The 18551-nt window shown below is 38.9% G+C and overlaps 2 protein-coding genes across 2 annotated transcripts; both read right to left on the reverse strand.

The window, feature by feature from the left end:
• Positions 1-10150: 10150 nt before the first annotated feature.
• Positions 10151-12114, reverse strand: LOC121389809 (gastrula zinc finger protein xFG20-1-like). Its single transcript, XM_041521459.1, has 2 exons — positions 12072-12114; positions 10151-12003 (listed from the first exon to the last, which is right to left on the reverse strand). The coding sequence occupies exons 1-2, from the start codon at positions 12112-12114 to the stop codon at positions 10151-10153; spliced, it is 1896 nt and encodes a 631-aa protein (XP_041377393.1).
• Positions 12002-14080, reverse strand: LOC121390712. The gene is made up of 2 exons (XM_041522610.1): positions 13992-14080; positions 12002-12942 (listed from the first exon to the last, which is right to left on the reverse strand). Exons 1-2 carry the CDS (start codon positions 14068-14070, stop codon positions 12146-12148), a joined length of 876 nt encoding a protein of 291 aa, XP_041378544.1. The 5' UTR covers positions 14071-14080; the 3' UTR covers positions 12002-12145.
• Between the last annotated feature and the right edge of the window lie 4471 nt (positions 14081-18551).

Raw genomic sequence — 18551 nt, forward strand, 5'->3', positions numbered from 1 at the left:
CTTTTCTTCTTCCTGTAGATGATGATGAAATCCTCTCAGTTAATGTGCGCCATACAGTGTGATTCTAGTTTAAAGTCACATGTCTTAGGTGTTTATGCAAAAGATACATTACCTGTCCTCACTCCTAAAATGCATGCGCAGGGTGTAGGTCTCATAGTCAATACAGAACGCACAGGAACAAAAGGCCGTCACTGGATTGTTATGTATATCAAAGGAAACACAGCAGAACTGTTTGATAGTCTAGCAGAGCCAGTTGATAATGTATTTGATCACTATTTGAAGTCTTATACTAGATATTACTTGTGCAATACAAAACAATTGCAGTCTTCTGATTCTAACACGTGTGGGTTCTATTGTTTGTATTTTTTATTATGTAAAACCAAAGCAAATTTAAGCATGTACAACATTGTACAACAATTTGATGTAAAGGATCGTGTTAGCAATGATGACTTTGTATCAAGGTATATCTGTAACTATTTTAAATATTGTACTCAATCTTGTATATCTTGTCTTTAATATAACCTATTGTATACACTGCTGCTTTTGCATATATTCTATGTGTTCACATCCTATTTGATATACTGTTGTACAATAAAAAATTAGTTTTAGTATAAATGTGTTTTGTACTTTTGTTCTTAGTTTTCAAAAGCCTTTAAATACAGTTGTCATTTCGACATTTGAACACTTGTACATCGTACTTAGGACTGAAAAGCATCATGGAACATCCTTGTGTTGAAAGTGAGAGCAAATGTTTGTTACCTATACAAACACCTACATCAATATCAGTAATTGGCGGGACATCATCAGGGAAAACATTCTGGGTTAAACTGCTGTTAGAACAAGCTAATCTCATGTTTGACAATCCACCAAACCTGATTGTTTACTGTTATACTGTTTGGCAAGATGTGTATAGTGAAATGCAGCAGCAAATTCCAAACATTCGATTTCATGATTCGCTTCCTACCGAAGATAACTTGAAGCTATGGTCGGAACAATCAGAGAAAAACATGGTGTTGGTGATGGATGATTTGATGATGGAAATATGTAAAAGTCATCTCATGTTAAATCTATATACTACGTTTTCTCATCATTGGGGAATTACTGTTATTAATATACAGCAGTCAGCCTACCCAAAAGGAGATTGTAACAGAACTATTTCCATTAACACACACTATTTCATCTTACTATCCAACCCACGTTCAGCACATGAATACAAAATTTTGGCTTCGCAAATATTTCCAGGGCAGGCAAACTATTTCACAGACTCGTTCCAAGATGCAGTTGGTAGTATGAAATACGGATACTTGATGATCGATACATCTCCATACGCAGATCCACAGTATGGACGTTTGCGTACTGGTATATTTCCCAATGAAGTGTGCACCGTGTACTTACCAAAGAAAGTTTGATCGTGGATGACAACATATTTCTAAAATTAGATCTTGGGTTTTTTCCTAATGATACAATTTATATTATTTGATAAGATCACCATCATTCATCTTCTAACCATTGAAATGAACGGACCTACAACAGTCTCTAGCACTATGGATGTATGTGGACGGTTCTATGATACTCTTACAGATTGTACAGACATACAGCACAATATTGATGTGTATGGACAAAAGTTTATCAATAGACTAAAATCCTTTGTCAATTGGCCACTTCAGATGAAACAAACTCCAAAGTCCATGGCTAAGGCGGGATTTATATACACAGGACAATCGGACAAAGTCTACTGTTTCAAGTGTCGACTTGGTGTACATCAATGGATACCCGAAGATGAACCATTGGCAGAACATTTCAGATTGGCTCCTCATTGTAACTATATTCACATGGTGGCTGCACCCAAAGTCACCAAGGAGTGCAGTCCCTCTATGCTACATTGATCATGCTATTTTATAAATACTATCAACCAAACATGTGTTTATTCATTCACGTTTGAGTGTCGAACCTTAAACATCACTATGAGTGAGTTACTAGAAAAAAATCTGTCTTTTCTACAGATGTTGGTACAAGTCAGTGCTAAGCAGAGGAAAGCATTGCTTGTGCATGCTTCACGGGAACAATTTAAGTCTATTATTACTATGATATATAACATTCTGAGAGGAAACATACATGTGTCGGAGACAAATAAAACTCGACTGCGTCGTTACAAAAAGTGCATTAGATCATTAACTAGCAAGACAGTAAGCAGTCATGATAAACGAGAGCTGTTAGTCGCACATCATTCAATCCTACCTATTTGCATAGTGATCCGAACCCAGTACCTACCAGCCTGTAGACCGATGGCCTGCCACGACGCCACCGAGGCCGGTCTTTAAATAAATAAGTAAATATATATATATATATATATATATATATATATATATATATATATATATATATATAACAAAGACAATGTCATGATTAATGTATGTTTATTGACTCTAAGCTTTTTAATACTATACAGTTTAAGGTTACAAACAAATATAAAGATAATATAATTCATCATTTAATAGTGTTAAAATTATTACACATAAATACATATAAATATTCATTTGTAGTAACATCTTCACAATACGCTGTTTCAAATCATTGAGCCGTTCAGGTGTTTTGAACTGTGAGTCACGATAATCCTTATATTGATATGGTATTAAGCTGAAAGTAGTCACATGCTTCAGCGATGAATCATCAGCCAACAGTTTCAACCAGTTGTCTAGCACGTGATCATCACTGACCTCGATCATAGCTGTGTTGAAGTATTTGTCAACTTGATCCTGTTCTGGCATGTCATGACAAGTATGAACTTGTTCACCTTCTATGTCAAACATACAGCCGAAACATAATTCACATGATAGTCGTTTAATGATTTTAGTGACTTCTAAACAGTAGCATAAGGTCAGAAACCCCTCTACAAGTTTAATTTTATTCACCATGTCTACTTCATCTGCATAAATTGGTAATTTCCTGAACTTTTTGGTGATAACTCTTTTGGTTGCTTTATAGTCATTCTGAAACTTTATCTTTGCATCTTTCACACATTCACCTCGATCTTGAAACCAGTCGATGGATTGGACGATGACAGCTTCGTTGAGACTGTGAGGCATTCGCATGACTTGCTTCCATGAGTAGAAAGTAGTTTTGACTTCTTCTGCTCTGTTAAAATAAAAATTACAAACTATGATAAAAATTCATTATAAGAATAAATAGAAATGTGTTAATATATAAAATATTGGAAAATTATCGGGTATTATTATTAAATAGAAGATATGGTCTTACCCGTTCATTTTGTGAAGTTCGCTCTTCTGATCCCACTCCCAATGATAGGCAACTGCACAACGAGAGAGCAATACTCTGGTCTACATTTATACTTGAAAGAATCAAAGAATCTCATTGGTAAATTTCAATTTTAAATTCATTGGTTCAGCTTGATATATTTACTGTATTACAATGTCGTGTGGGTGCAACGTGAGGTCATTTGAGTATAACATGTATACAGTTGCGTTAATACGTCTTTGGAATGAACATGTGGTCTCCTATGTTGGGTTACACAGGTGTATTCAATTTGAGGATATATTACACAGGTGTGTTCAATTTACACAGGTGTGTTCAATTTGAGGATATATTTACAAAGCGATATATTACACAGGTGTGTTCAATTTACACAGGTGTGTTCAATTTGAGGATATATTTACACAGGTGTGTTCAATTTGAGGATTCAATTTGAGGATATTGAGGATGAGGATGAGGATCTGTCCGGTAGGATTTACACAGGTGTGTTCAATTTGAGGATATATTTACACAGGTGTGTTCAATTTGAGGATATATTTACACAGGTGTGTTCAATTTGAGGATATTGAGGATGAGGATGAGGATCTGTCCGGTAGGATGAACTTTTTATCCAATCATATTTGTAGATATTGATCGTATTGTCTACTCTTGATTTGTTCTGAGAGCCAGTTTAAAGATTTGATTGTGATATCCACACATTACTCATTCCTAAGAGATTCAGTGTATTTTCAACTGTAGTAATCCAATCATACCTATTACCATTAACTTTATCATCTGTCAACATGAATTTAGAAATTAAAAAAGATAGTTTCGATTGTTTTCCTGAAATAATACGTCCCCAATAACAAACCATTCTTCTATGAATATTTAATTCCAATGGCATCTTCCCTAATTCACCGTATAACATAAAAATTGGGGTGGATTTTTTGACGGGTAATATGTGTTGGAAGACTTTTATTTGAACAGAATTACAGATATCGTTTTTTCCGTAACCCCAGACTTCACAACCATACAATAAGATAGGAAGAACCATTGTTTGAAACATTTTAAGTTTACACTCAACTGTAAATTATGTTCTTTAGCTTTTGCTAGTATAAAATACATGGCTTTCGTTGTTTATTGTTTTAAGTTTTCTTTGGTATATTTAAAATTATTTAATTTGGTAAAAGTGATTCCTAAATATTTAAATTCCTTTACATTATCAAGAACATGTTTTCCAATTCTAAAAATATATTTATAGTCTCTGGTGTTTCCATTAAATATTAAAACTTTAGTTTTAGAGTAGTTTGTCTTAAGTTTCCATATTGGTGAAATACACTAAGTGTATGTTGTAGATCGGCGGCATTGCTAGCTAAGATGGCAGTATCGTCAGCGTATAGTAAGCACAGTTGGTACATTCCAATATCAAGCGGATTTTGTTGCTTTTTACTGTTGAAGCTAACTCCTTGAAATCCATGATTAAAAAATATTTTTCTAAATCTTTTAAATATAAAGAGAATAGGACTGGTGATAAATTTTCACCTTGACGAAGACCGATAGTTCATAAAAATAGGGATGATTTCTTATTGTTTACATATATTAGTGATTTTATGCCTTGATACATCTGGTAAATAATTGTTAAAAATTTTCCATTTATATTATTTTCTAGAAACTTATGCCATAGAAGTGTTCGTGGTATCATGTCAAACGCTTTCTCAAAATCAACAAATGTACAGTATAATTTATTTTTTCTTGTTTTCAAAATATTAATTAGATTGTGTAAAGTAAAAATGTGATCTAGTGTTGAATATGCTTTTCGGAACGCTGTCTGTGCTTCGCTCATAATATAGTTTTCTTCTAAAAATATATTTAAGCGATTATTCAGTATGGTCATGAATAGTTTAGAACAGCAACAGAGTAACGTAATTGGTCGATAGCTCATTTTGCCAGAATATCTCTATATTGTTTTTGCCCGAATTTGAGGATTTTCTCCAGGACTGGGGGGGGGGGGGGGGGGGGGGGGGGGGGGGGGACAGACGCTGTCGGAAAACAACATCAAGGATGATGACGAAGATTTTTACATTCTCAGCATGAACAATGACACTTTCTTACAGGCCATACATCTCTACTTCAATGATGACCTTACCGAGGCATAGACAAGTTACGAGATTGATTTGTGTATTTCTGAACAATGTGTTACTAGTATGTGATGAAATATTTTTTAACAAGATTTGAGAAAAAAAGTGACAAAAGAAAAGTGGAACCAAATAGCTACATAGAATCTGTTCTACCAAATAATTCTTGAAAATTTCATTTAAAAAATATATTTCAAATATCAAATGTTTTTTTAAAAAGTAAGACTATTTTATTATGTAGGACAAAAACCTATAAAGACTGAGTCACCACGATATAAATGTTTTACATCCCGTGCCTTTAAAAATTGAAGCTTGATTTAATATTTTATATCCACAACTCTTTTATAAGTTAAAGTTTGGTTTGTTTAATAACTTGATTAGACTACATTGATTAATTTAATCATCGGCTATTGGATGTGAAACATTTGGTAATTCTGACATAGTTATCAAAGGTAAACATGCTACCTTTTTATAAGCAAGTACCGCAATATTCTTCTCAGGAAAATAGTATCTCTGCCTCTTCCCTTATCGAGAAAGTGACATTAACTTTTTAACATCTAAATATACTCAACAAAGTTAATCAAGGGTGAATAGATATTTTTAGCATTTTTCTTTAAATAAGATTTAAAAAAAACAAAAAAAAAAAACAACAAAAAACACTCCAGATTCTTGCTTTGTACGGTGTCGACATAGTGGTATGTTCTAAAACGTAACGATTTAAATAACAATTTAGATAATAAACCCACCATTAGCAAGATTTTTGCTTGCACCATGTCAGATTTTATTTAACGACGCTCTCAACAGATTTTATTTACGGTTATATGGCGTCGGACATATGGTTAAGGACCACACATATATTGAGGGAGGAAACCCGCTGTCTCCACTTCATGGGCTACTCTTTTTCAATTAGCAGCAAAGGGATGCACCATTCCATAGGATAGCACATACCACAGCCTTTGATGTACCAGCTGTGGAGCGAGAAATAGCTAGCAAAGAATTACCAAAGCCTACTAGCCCTTAGTTAATTTTCTCGAGTATACATGCAATATATGTTTTACTCATATAGTTTAACCTGTGTTGAGAAAGAACTATATCCCCATCATCATGTAATTGTGATGCAATGTATGCTATGTAAATTATAACACCATAGTCAACCAAAAGAATGCCGCATAATAAGGGTTAATTTTTTTTTTAACTGGATGCCTTCTTAACAAATTTCTGACCATTCTGACCACTTCTTCTCTTTTGATGTGTACTGCCGACAACCTTCTTTGTACTTACCCAATGCCTCGTTTGGCAGGAATCTTTCTTTTTTCGCTCAGGTCCAGTCGACTGTCATCCACACGTTGTGCTAAATATTGCGTACAAATATCAGTTTGATAATACAACTATAATGGAGGCTGCCATCTTTATTACTTAACAGAATATAAGACGAAGGCCAAGTATATACATGTACACCTCAGCTAATGATGCTGGCTATCTACATGGCAGTCATATTTTGGGGTAAAATCCCAGTATTCCTCATGTAAACCTTTCCGTGTGTAGTGCAGGTTAAATCTAGTATCAAAATACTGACCTCTGTCCATGTGGTAATTTCTGGTACAGGCCTTAGTTTGTTGTTGTAAATATGTATTAATGCATGTGTCTGTTTAAGGCCCGTTTTCCATTAGCGTGATTCATCATTGTGTTTCCACTTGTGGAAATGTGCATTTCCACATCTGTGTTTTCGCAAGCGGATTACTATACACAATTGGACGTCGTCGAAGTGGACTTTAAAGCCGAAAGTCAATACTTCATGTTATGATGTCACCGTGCTGAAAAATTCACTCGGGGGGGGGGGGGGGGGGGATCAATTGACTTTTTTTTCCAACTCGCTGAATGTCCGCATGTATGGAAAAAGTAGTATAACAGACACATGCATGTATGGAAAAAGTAGTATAACAGACACATGCATGTATGGAAAAAGTAGTATAACAGACACATGCATGTATGGAAAAAGTAGTATAACAGACACATGCATGTATGAAAAAGTATTATATATATGTATTGTATTGATAAAACTCGGGACGCGGAATCGCGTTAATGGAAAAAGGGCGTAAAATTGCTTTAATTGTTCATCCCATGTTGTGAAAATCTATTTTCTTTCTATGTCCCCATGACTTATAAATGTGCCTTTAGCTTGTGTTATACTTTTTACCATAATAATGTCTTTGGAGCCCATAATGTACACAAAAAAACCCACCCCTCTGTTCCTCCAATGGTCTTCCCAATACCTTTACCTAGATGTATATTATATATATTGTTAAATTATAACTCTTCCCCAAATCCCATTGTTTTTATGTGTTTTGATAAATATAAATGTGAACATGTTGTTTATTGTTATTTTTCAAATGGTATAATTATAGTTTAATAGATATACACACACATTTTATTTCATTTTTAATTTATTTTCGTGCTTATAACCAATTACGGTTCATTCATTCTGTCTAGGGTTTTAGGGCGTTTGTGTCTGGGGTATATATATATATATATATATATATATATAAGTAGACCCATTTTTGAGCTTGCAAAATGTTTGTTTTTGTTTAATGACACCACTAGAGTACATTGATGAATTAATCATCGGCTATTGGATGTCAAACATTTGGTAATTTAGACTTAGAGAGGAAACCAGCTACATTTTACCATTAGTAGCAAGGGATCTTTTATATGCACCATCCCACAGACAGGATAGCACATACCACGGCCTTTGATATACCAGTCGTGGTGCACTGGTTGGAATGAGAAATAGCCCAAACTGACTGCGCAGTAAGCGAGCACTTGACCAATGGGCTACGTCCCGCCCCTCAAAGGCTGATAAAGACCAAACTATAATCTAACTGGAAAACAAACAAGAGTTCAAAGTTCAAATGTCTCATTGTTTATGTTTACCTGTTCCATTATTCTCATGTCTCGTAGTCATGAGAGGAAACCCACTACACTTTTCCATTAGCAGCAAGGGATCTTTTATATCACTTTACCACACACAGGAAAGCACATACCACGGCCGTTGACCAGTTGTGGTGCACTGGTTGGAATGAGAGAAAAAACTACGAATTGGTTGAATGGATCCACAGTGGTTTGATCCTGCGACATTCAACTGATTGAGCTAAATCTCGTCCCTTGTGCTTGCAAATGTGCTAATAAAACCCATTGTTGTTACAGTGAAACCTCTCAAAACCAGACCCTCTGTAAAGCAGACTTCCTTTTTAAAAATGAGTACAGAACCTCTCTAAACTGGATACCTCTTAATACCGGACATTTTACTTGGTAACGAGGGTATTTGGTTTACTGGGGTTTCACTGTATTTAATGGCAATACAATTAATTTACAAAACAAACAAACTTAAAATATGCAGATATTTTTATTGTATGGTTGGCAAGAGTTTGTTGGGTAGAAAGGAAATTTAATACATACTTGTATGTATCGGTTCTGAAACAATAGTTATTATTTTTGTATCAAATCCGAGGAAACAAGGAATTAATGCACTGTTGTGTTCTTTAACAGAGCTACATACAAAATAGAATGCAGCTGCACAACTGGTGTAACAAAGGCCGTGGGATGTACTGCCCTGTCTGTGGGATGGTGCATATAAAAGAACCCTTGCTGCTAATCGAAAAGAGTAGCCCATGAAGTGGTGACAGTGGGTTTCCGCTCTCTATATCTGTGTGGTCCTTAGTTAACCATATGTCTGATGCCATATAACCGTAAATAAAACGTGTTGAGTGCGTCATTAAATAAAACATTTCCTTTTAGCATTATTTAGCATACAAGAAAAAGTTAAATATTTGGGCAGGAAACTGCTGTTATACAACTTTGAAATAGCACCTTTAATGAAATAAATGGAACATATGACATGTTGGCACATCATGTGTAACTAAAGTAAAAAAAGTTTATTTTATTTAAAGACACCACTAGAGCACATTGATTTTTTATCTTATCATCGGCTATTGGACGTCAAACATATGGTCATTCTGACACTGTTTTTTAGAGGAAACCCGCTGTCGCCACATAGGCTACTCTTTTACCACAGGCAGCAAGGGATCTTTTATTTGCACTTCCCACAGGCAGGATAGCACAAACCATGGCCTTTGTTGAACCAGTTATGGATCACTGGTCGGTGCAAGTGGTTTACACCTACCCATTGAGCCTTGTGGAGCACTCACTCAGGGTTTGGAGTCGGTATCTGGATTAAAAATAAATCCCATGCCTCGACTGGGATCCGAACCCAGTACCTACCAGCCTGTAGACCGATGGCCTAACCATGACGCCACCGAGGCCAGTGCTCATGTGTAACTAGTTACTATGACTACATGTAGGTGTCATGATCCACAATCTGTCAGAAGAAACTCATTGCACTCACAGATTAATTGTATGTATTGGCAGTAGTCTTTTATATGCACTTTCTTACAGGACAGCACATACCATGTCATGATACTGAAAGACCTTTGTTAACAGAATACTGGTTTACATCTATAGACGTATTCCTGCTGTTGACAAAGCAACAAGCAAGTCATAGAATCTGTATCATGTGTATCATCAAGTTACAAATATTCGTTACTAGTAACTAAACTCTGGATTTCAGGACTTGAAATGTAATTTGATCAATTAATTATTAATCATTTGACACTTGCTTACATCTACTGAGTGTGCAAGCACATCTGTCCTGGGCACATCCTTCAACTTCCCTCGGAAATGTGTCCAAGATGAGAAATAATCTAAAAGTGTCACTCTTTTTCCTTTTTGATTTCTTGGGCATATGAATACAAGTCTGCTAGGGTGCTGGCTGCCAGCTTCATCTGCTCTACCTCATCCATTGTAGAGTTATCTGCCCCTACACCAGAAGAGTTACCTCCCTCCGGATTCTGCAGTGATGAGAGCAGACACTGCAACTGGGCATCGCTGTCGCCTTCCTCCGGCTCTTCCGTCTGGTGGATCACCAAAGTGGTCTCCATGGCCACCAGATTAGCTAGATCACCGCTGGACGGATCTTCGACCTCCATCTTGACCTGTGCCTGGCACGTACATGCGGTCGTGGTGTGTTCCTCCATCTCGGTGAGAGTCTGGAACACCGAGCCGCACTTGGAGCACATGAAGACGACCTCCTGCCCCGAACCGTCGCTCTCCCAGTGCGCCGTGAAGACGTGCCGCTTCAACGAAGTAGACGCCGTGAAGACTTTCTGGCAGACATGACACGTGTGTCTGCCCTTCCCAGTGTGCACTGTAAGGTGGTCCTGAAGCTTGGTCTTCAGCTTGAAGCCCTTCTCGCAGTAGACGCATTTGAATGGAGTCTCCTTGTCGTGGACGAGCCAGTGTCGCTTGAGCCCGATCCTGTGGGCGAACTTGGCCGGGCATGCAGAACATGCAAAGGGTTTGGCCCCCGTGTGCGTGTTCATGTGGTCGCTCCAGGTGGCACGGTTGTGGAACTGGTGCAGACACACCTCGCACCGGTAAGGTAGTCTGCGCTGATCGGCCGTCTTGTGTGTCTCCTGGTGGAGAGTCAGCTTATGGCGCTCAAAGAATTTCCAGCCACATAGCCCACACACGTGCTTCTTCCTGCCGAAGTGCCGGTTCAGGTGTGCGTGCAGGTAGCGCTTCTCACTGAATGTCTTCCTGCACACTCCACAGCTATGCTGCTGCTGCTGCCGTGAGGACGGGTGGTTATCGTGCACGTGCTGCCTCAGTCTGGCGGGCTCTGTGAACACATCTGAACATCTGCTGCATCTCAGAGACACTTCAAGTGGATTACTGTGTCCAATGTTTGAGACTGATGGATTGTTCTGTCTGACTTCTGAGAAAGTTGTAGGATTATGTCCAACCTCTGAGAATGTTGTAGGATTCTGTCCAATGTCCGATAATGTTGTAGGATTCTGTCCAATGTCCGAGAGTGTTGTAGGATTTAGTCCAACATTTGACAATGTTCTAGGATTCTGTCCATCCTCTAAGAATGTAGTTGGGTTCTGTCCATCCTCTAAGAATGTTGTAGGATTCTGTCTAACCTCTGAGAATGTTCTAGGATTCTGGCCAACCTCTAAGAATGTTGTAGGATTCTGTCCATCCTCTGAGAATGTTGTTGGATTCTGTCTAACATTTGAGAATGTTCTATGATTCTGTCCATTATCTGGGAATGTTGTAGGATTCTGTCTAACTTCTGAGAATGTTGTCGAATTCTGTCCATTCTCTGAGAATGTTGTTGAATTCTGTCTAACATTTGTGAATGTTCTATGATTCTGTCCATTATCTGGGAATGTTGTAGGATTCTGTCTAACTTCTGAGAATGTTGTCGAATTCTGTCCATTCTCTGAGAATGTTGTTGAATTCTGTTCAATCTCTGAGACTGTTGAATTGTTGTGTCGAACTTCTGAGAAAGCTGTAGACAACGTATCAGATTTGGCAACATAGAGGCGACTGTAAGGACATTCAGTCTTCACATCAACAGTAGCATCTAGATAAACAGACTGTGTTATCTCTGCATTGCCATCAGTGTCCTTTGGGTGTCCACTGGCACAAATCTCGGAACTGGAATCCTCGTGCAAGACTGTGAATCTCTCAGCGCTCCTCTTATTTCTGCCACTGGGTCCTTCACGGTAAGCATGATGTCACAAGACTGTGTATCTCTATTTCTATCAGCTTGGGATTGCTCCAAACCTGCTCCTCTTATTTCTGCCACTGGGTCCTTCACGGTAAGCATGATGTCACAAGACTGTGTATCTCTATTTCTATCAGCTTGGGATTGCTTCCAAACCTGCTCCTCTTATTTCTGCCACTGGGTCCTTCACGGTAAGCATGATGTCACAAGACTGTGTATCTCTATTTCTATCAGCTTGGGATTGCTCCAAACCTGCTCCTCTTATTTCTGCAACTGGGTCCTTCATGGTAAGCATGATGCACTGTTTATCTCCAAACGGACCAGTTATCATAACCATTTTCTGTTTCCCAAGGTCCATGCCTTTTTTATATTCGCCAAGAGCCAAAACTGATCTTGATTCTTCAAGCAGTGAATCTTTTGATTCCTCAGTCTCGATGACCTCTTGATTCACTACATTGTGTAGAAACCCGGGATCAGCATCGGCTGAGACAACGGTTCCAACGGCATTATTTACTTCACCGGCATCTTCTGCCCAGAACTCATGAACACCACCATCAACCACATCTCCATGGTGATCCAGTAACGGTTCCTCTGATTGGTCAGCTATGGAAGCCAGCGATTCTGATTGGACAGGAAATTCAAATGAATTCATCCTTTGCATTGGAATCTTATGATCGGGTATACTGCGATTATCTCCCTTGATACTAGATGACTCATTTTCTTCCATCTGATTATGATTAACAGAGTTGCTTCCCTTCTTTTTCGGACCAATGTTATGTGAAATGGTTGTACTAGGTAGATCCGACTTGCATGCAGGCTTCAATGGCACTGACATCGTCTTTGTAGGTTTCTTCGAGACATATATTCCCTGGGATACGTTTTCGGTTTGTAATTCATAACAATTGCCGTTTGGTTCTGTCCACATAACTTCTGAAATGACCAAAAACAATGAGAATATTTATTTACTCAATCCAGTGTGACTTTCATATTTCTGTCTAACTGATAAACAGAGAATAATACATGAGTGGCCGTTAGATACCATTTATCTCACAACAAGTTGTTTTAAAATGTATCTAACGCAGAGAATAATACACAAGTGGCTGTTAGATACCATTTATCTCACAACCAAGTTATTTTACAATGTATCTAACGCACGAGTGGCCGTTAAATACCATTTATCTCACAACCAAGTTATTTTAAAATGTATCTAACGAGAGAAAGCGAGTTTGATACGTTTTTAAACAATGAGTTGTGAGATAAATGGTATCTAACGGACACAAATGTATGATTCTATTTCTTACATATCCTCAAAAACCAGGTTTAAAACAAATTTTAACATCTTGTTCAACTAAAAGATATTTACAACCCTTTGCACTTGTAGCTGACTTACGCGTCACAGATTGTTTTTAAAATTTGCAGATTTTATTTTAATGTGGCGAAATAACGGATATTTTGTTATGCATGTATGTGTGTGGTGATGACATGTGTGGTGCATCTGCATGTGTGTGTGTGTGTGTGTGTTAGTGTGTGCATGTATGTGTTTGGGAGGGCAAAACACTTTAAAGTCTGGAACACACCAGTGGGTTCAAAGATGATCAACAGTTCAAAACATTTTACAAAAAAAATGTTTCACTAGCCGTCAGGCATGATAATAGTAGTTAATTACTAGCCCCACATTGAATATCACTAGCCATGGGAGTGGGGCTACCATAATCTAGAAGCTCTGTCGGGCATGGCAACATTGAATATCACTAGCCATGGGAGTGGGACTACCATAATCTAGAAGCTGTCGGGCATGGCAATATTAGTTATTTACTAGCCCAACATTGAATATCACTAGCCATGGGAGTGGGGCTACCATAATCTAGAAGTCCCGTCAGGCATGGCAATATTAGTTATTTATTAGCCCAACATTGAATATCACTAGCCATGGGAGTGGGGCTACCATAATCTAGAAGCCCTGTCAACATGTATCTTACTGAGAGACTTTGTAGACTGGTTGTAGGCATGATCCGGTTGACACTCCACATCAGTGGATACCAGTCGATTATTTGGCATTATCTTTCTCACCTGAAAGTAAAGATAAAAAAAGTGAAAACAAAAGTATAGGCCATAAAATAATGTTTATTGCTAACCTATCAACTAGACAATGTTTGCTTTTTCCTTTAAATATTTTTTTATAAGAATTGTTTATCATTTATGTGTGAATTTTTCGAGGTATAACAGTCACAAATTGTATAAAATATTTGTTTTAACAACTCTTCAATATATTTCAATATGGCTATTTGAAAAGGAAAGGAATATTTGTTTTAACAACTCTTCAACATATTTTACACTACAGCTAACTAAGATGCCAAACCTCTTCGGAAACTACAGCTAACTAATGTCTGTCATCTGATTATTTATGCTACCACATACATGTAGGCTATTTTTAATATGAAGGGGTATTTTATATATACACTTTTCAATTGATAAAGCAGCAAGGGATCTTTCATAATTTTCCTACAGACACAACAGTACATACCATGGCCTTTGATGTACCAGTAGTGGGGAATTTCTGACAGAGTTACCTCCCACCTCCAGCTATTTGGTGTCTAACATGTACATGTAATTATTTTGACACTTGGTCAAGAGAAATTAAGAAAGAACAAATATCTATTTTTAAAGGTATATGTCAAAGTTGAAACTACAATATTTTTTTTTTTTTCTCATTTATTTGTAATAAATAAATACAACTTAAACAATCCTAAACATAATCTTTCCATAATTAACTCTATAATAATAATTAATAAAAGGTCTTGTACTGTGTGACAAGAGGGATTTCCCGAATAATTTGTGGCTAAATATAGCATGGTCACCATCTTTGTTTCTTTGTCAGTTGTCTGCAAAGAATTGTGGGGGAAAAAATTAGTGTGTTGAATGTGTATGCATAAAACAGTGATGTCACTAGTTAATGTATGTGACACTCTCTCAAGATGTCCCCTGGAACAAAATGGCTTCTACTAGTAAATTGAATTATTTGGTTGTAATTTTTTTAAGCTGAAGGCATAAACTTTACGTTTCAAAGGATAAAATAATAAATATTTTTAGTGGGAACTGCCATTATTGCAACTTTAACATAGCACCATTAAACCACACTCCAGTACAATATAGAAGTACAGCTTTTTTGTGTCTTCTAGATTATGGTAGCCCCATGGCTAGTGTCTATGGTATTATGGCTAGTGGTATTCACTGATGGGAAAGTGAATAAATACTACAGCATTGCCCAACGGCTAATGAATTTTTTTGGGTCAAATGCTGCATTTAAGTCTATTTTGTAAATATGAATATCCTGCCCCCTCCCCGAAATGTATAGATTTTTAAGGTCTATCTCCCTCTTTAGGTGACATATCCAATTATTTCTAACAGTAAAATTGTATTTGAATAAAGTAGGGCTAGTGAATTCTTTTAAATTGTGGTTAGTAAATGTTTTAAATCACTGATCCCATGGCTATAATGGATTTATATAAAAATTCTAGAAGCCCTGCTTAACATATGGGTACTGATACCTTATGCAGGGCTTCTAGACTATGGTAGCCCCACTCCCATGGCTAGTGATATTCAGTGTCGGGCTAGTAAATAACTACTACTGCCATGCCTGACAGGGCTTCTAGATTATGGTAGCCCCACTCCCATGGCTAGTGATATTCAGTGTCGGGCTAGTAAATAACTACTACTGCCATGCCTGACAGGGCTTCTAGACTATGGTAGCTCCACTCCCATGGCTAGTGATATTCAGTGTCGGGCTAGTAAATAACTACTACTGCCATGCCTGACAGGGCTTCTAGACTATGGTAGCCCCACTCCCATGGCTAGTGATATTCAGTGTCGGGCTAGTAAATAACTACTACTGCCATGCCTGACAGGGCTTCTAGATTATGGTAGCCCCACTCCCATGGCTAGTGATATTCAGTGTCGGGCTAGTAAATAACTACTACTGCCATGCCTGACAGGGCTTCTAGATTATGGTAGCCCCACTCCCATGGCTAGTGATATTCAGTGTCGGGCTAGTAAATAACTACTATTGCCATGCCTGACAGGGCTTCTAGATTATGGTAGCCCCACTCCCATGGCTAGTGATATTCAGTGTCGGGCTAGTAAATAACTACTACTGCCATGCCTGACAGGGCTTCTAGATTATGGTAGCCCCACTCCCATGGCTAGTGATATTCAGTGTCGGGCTAGTAAATAACTACTATTGCCATGCCTGACAGGGCTTCTAGATTATGGTAGCCCCACTCCCATGGCTAGTGATATTCAGTGTTGGGCTAGTAAATAACTACTACTGCCATGCCTGACAGGGCTTCTAGATTATGGTAGCCCCACTCCCATGGCTAGTGATATTCAGTGTTGGGCTAGTAAATAACTACTACTGCCATGCCTGACAGGGCTTCTAGATTATGGTAGCCCCACTCCCATGGCTAGTGATATTCAGTGTTGGGCTAGTAAATAACTACTACTGCCATGCCTGACAGGGCTTCTAGATTATGGTAGCCCCACTCCCATGGCTAGTGATATTCAGTGTCGGGCTAGTAAATAACTACTACTGCCATGCCTGACAGGGCTTCTAGATTATGGTAGCCCCACTCCCATGGCTAGTGATATTCAGTGTCGGGCTAGTAAATAACTACTACTGCCATGCCTGACAGGGCTTCTAGATTATGGTAGCCCCACTCCCATGGCTAGTGATATTCAGTGTCGGGCTAGTAAATAACTACTACTGCCATGCCTGACAGGGCTTCTAGATTATGGTAGCCCCACTCCCATGGCTAGTGATATTCAGTGTCGGGCTAGTAAATAACTACTACTACTGCCATGCCTGACAGGGCTTCTAGATTATGGTAGCCCCACTCCCATGGCTAGTGATATTCAGTGTTGGGCTAGTAAATAACTACTACTGCCATGCCTGACAGGGCTTCTAGATTATGGTAGCCCCACTCCCATGGCTAGTGATATTCAGTGTTGGGCTAGTAAATAACTACTACTGCCATGCCTGACAGGGCTTCTAGATTATGGTAGCCCCACTCCCATGGCTAGTGATATTCAGTGTCGGGCTAGTAAATAACTACTACTGCCATGCCTGACAGGGCTTCTAGATTATGGTAGCCCCACTCCCATGGCTAGTGATATTCAGTGTCGGGCTAGTAAATAACTACTACTGCCATGCCTGACAGGGCTTCTAGATTATGGTAGCCCCACTCCCATGGCTAGTGATATTCAGTGTCGGGTCGGGCTAGTAAATAACTACTATTGCCATGCCTGACAGGGCTTCTAGATTATGGTAGCCCCACTCCCATGGCTAGTGATATTCAGTGTTGGGCTAGTAAATAACTACTACTGCCATGCCTGACAGGGCTTCTAGATTATGGTAGCCCCACTCCCATGGCTAGTGATATTCAGTGTTGGGCTAGTAAATAACTACTAGGGCTTCTAGATTATGGTGCCATGCCTGACAGGGCTTCTAGATTATGGTAGCCCCACTCCCATGGCTAGTGATATTCAGTGTCGGGCTAGTAAATAACTACTACTGCCATGCCTGACAGGGCTTCTAGATTATGGTAGCCCCACTCCCATGGCTAGTGATATTCAGTGTCGGGCTAGTAAATAACTACTACTGCCATGCCTGACAGGGCTTCTAGATTATGGTAGCCCCACTCCCATGGCTAGTGATATTCAGTGTCGGGCTAGTAAATAACTACTACTGCCATGCCTGACAGGGCTTCTAGATTATGGTAGCCCCACTCCCATGGCTAGTGATATTCAGTGTCGGGCTAGTAAATAACTACTACTGCCATGCCTGACAGGGCTTCTAGATTATGGTAGCCCCACTCCCATGGCTAGTGATATTCAGTGTCGGGCTAGTAAATAACTACTACTGCCATGCCTGACAGGGCTTCTAGATTATGGTAGCCCCACTCCCATGGCTAGTGATATTCAGTGTCGGGCTAGTAAAAATAACTACTACTGCCATGCCTGACAGGGCTTCTAGATTATGGTAGCCCCACTCCCATGGCTAGTGATATTCAGTGTCGGGCTAGTAAATAACTACTACTGCCATGCCTGACAGGGCTTCTAGATTATGGTAGCCCCACTCCCATGGCTAGTGATATTCAGTGTCGGGCTAGTAAATAACTACTACTGCCATGCCTGACAGGGCTTCTAGATTATGGTAGCCCCACTCCCATGGCTAGTGATATTCAGTGTCGGGCTAGTAAATAACTACTACTGCCATGCCTGACAGGGCTTCTAGATTATGGTAGCCCCACTCCCATGGCTAGTGATATTCAGTGTATGGGCTAGTAAATAACTACTACTGCCATGCCTGACAGGGCTTCTAGATTATGGTAGCCCCACTCCCATGGCTAGTGATATTCAGTGTCGGGCTAGTAAATAACTACTACTGCCATGCCTGACAGGGCTTCTAGATTATGGTAGCCCCACTCCCATGGCTAGTGATATTCAGTGTCGGGCTAGTAAATAACTACTACTGCCATGCCTGA

Source organism: Gigantopelta aegis, chromosome 15 (genome assembly GCF_016097555.1).
Source record: "Gigantopelta aegis isolate Gae_Host chromosome 15, Gae_host_genome, whole genome shotgun sequence".
NCBI classification, from domain to species: Eukaryota; Metazoa; Mollusca; class Gastropoda; order Neomphalida; family Peltospiridae; genus Gigantopelta; species Gigantopelta aegis.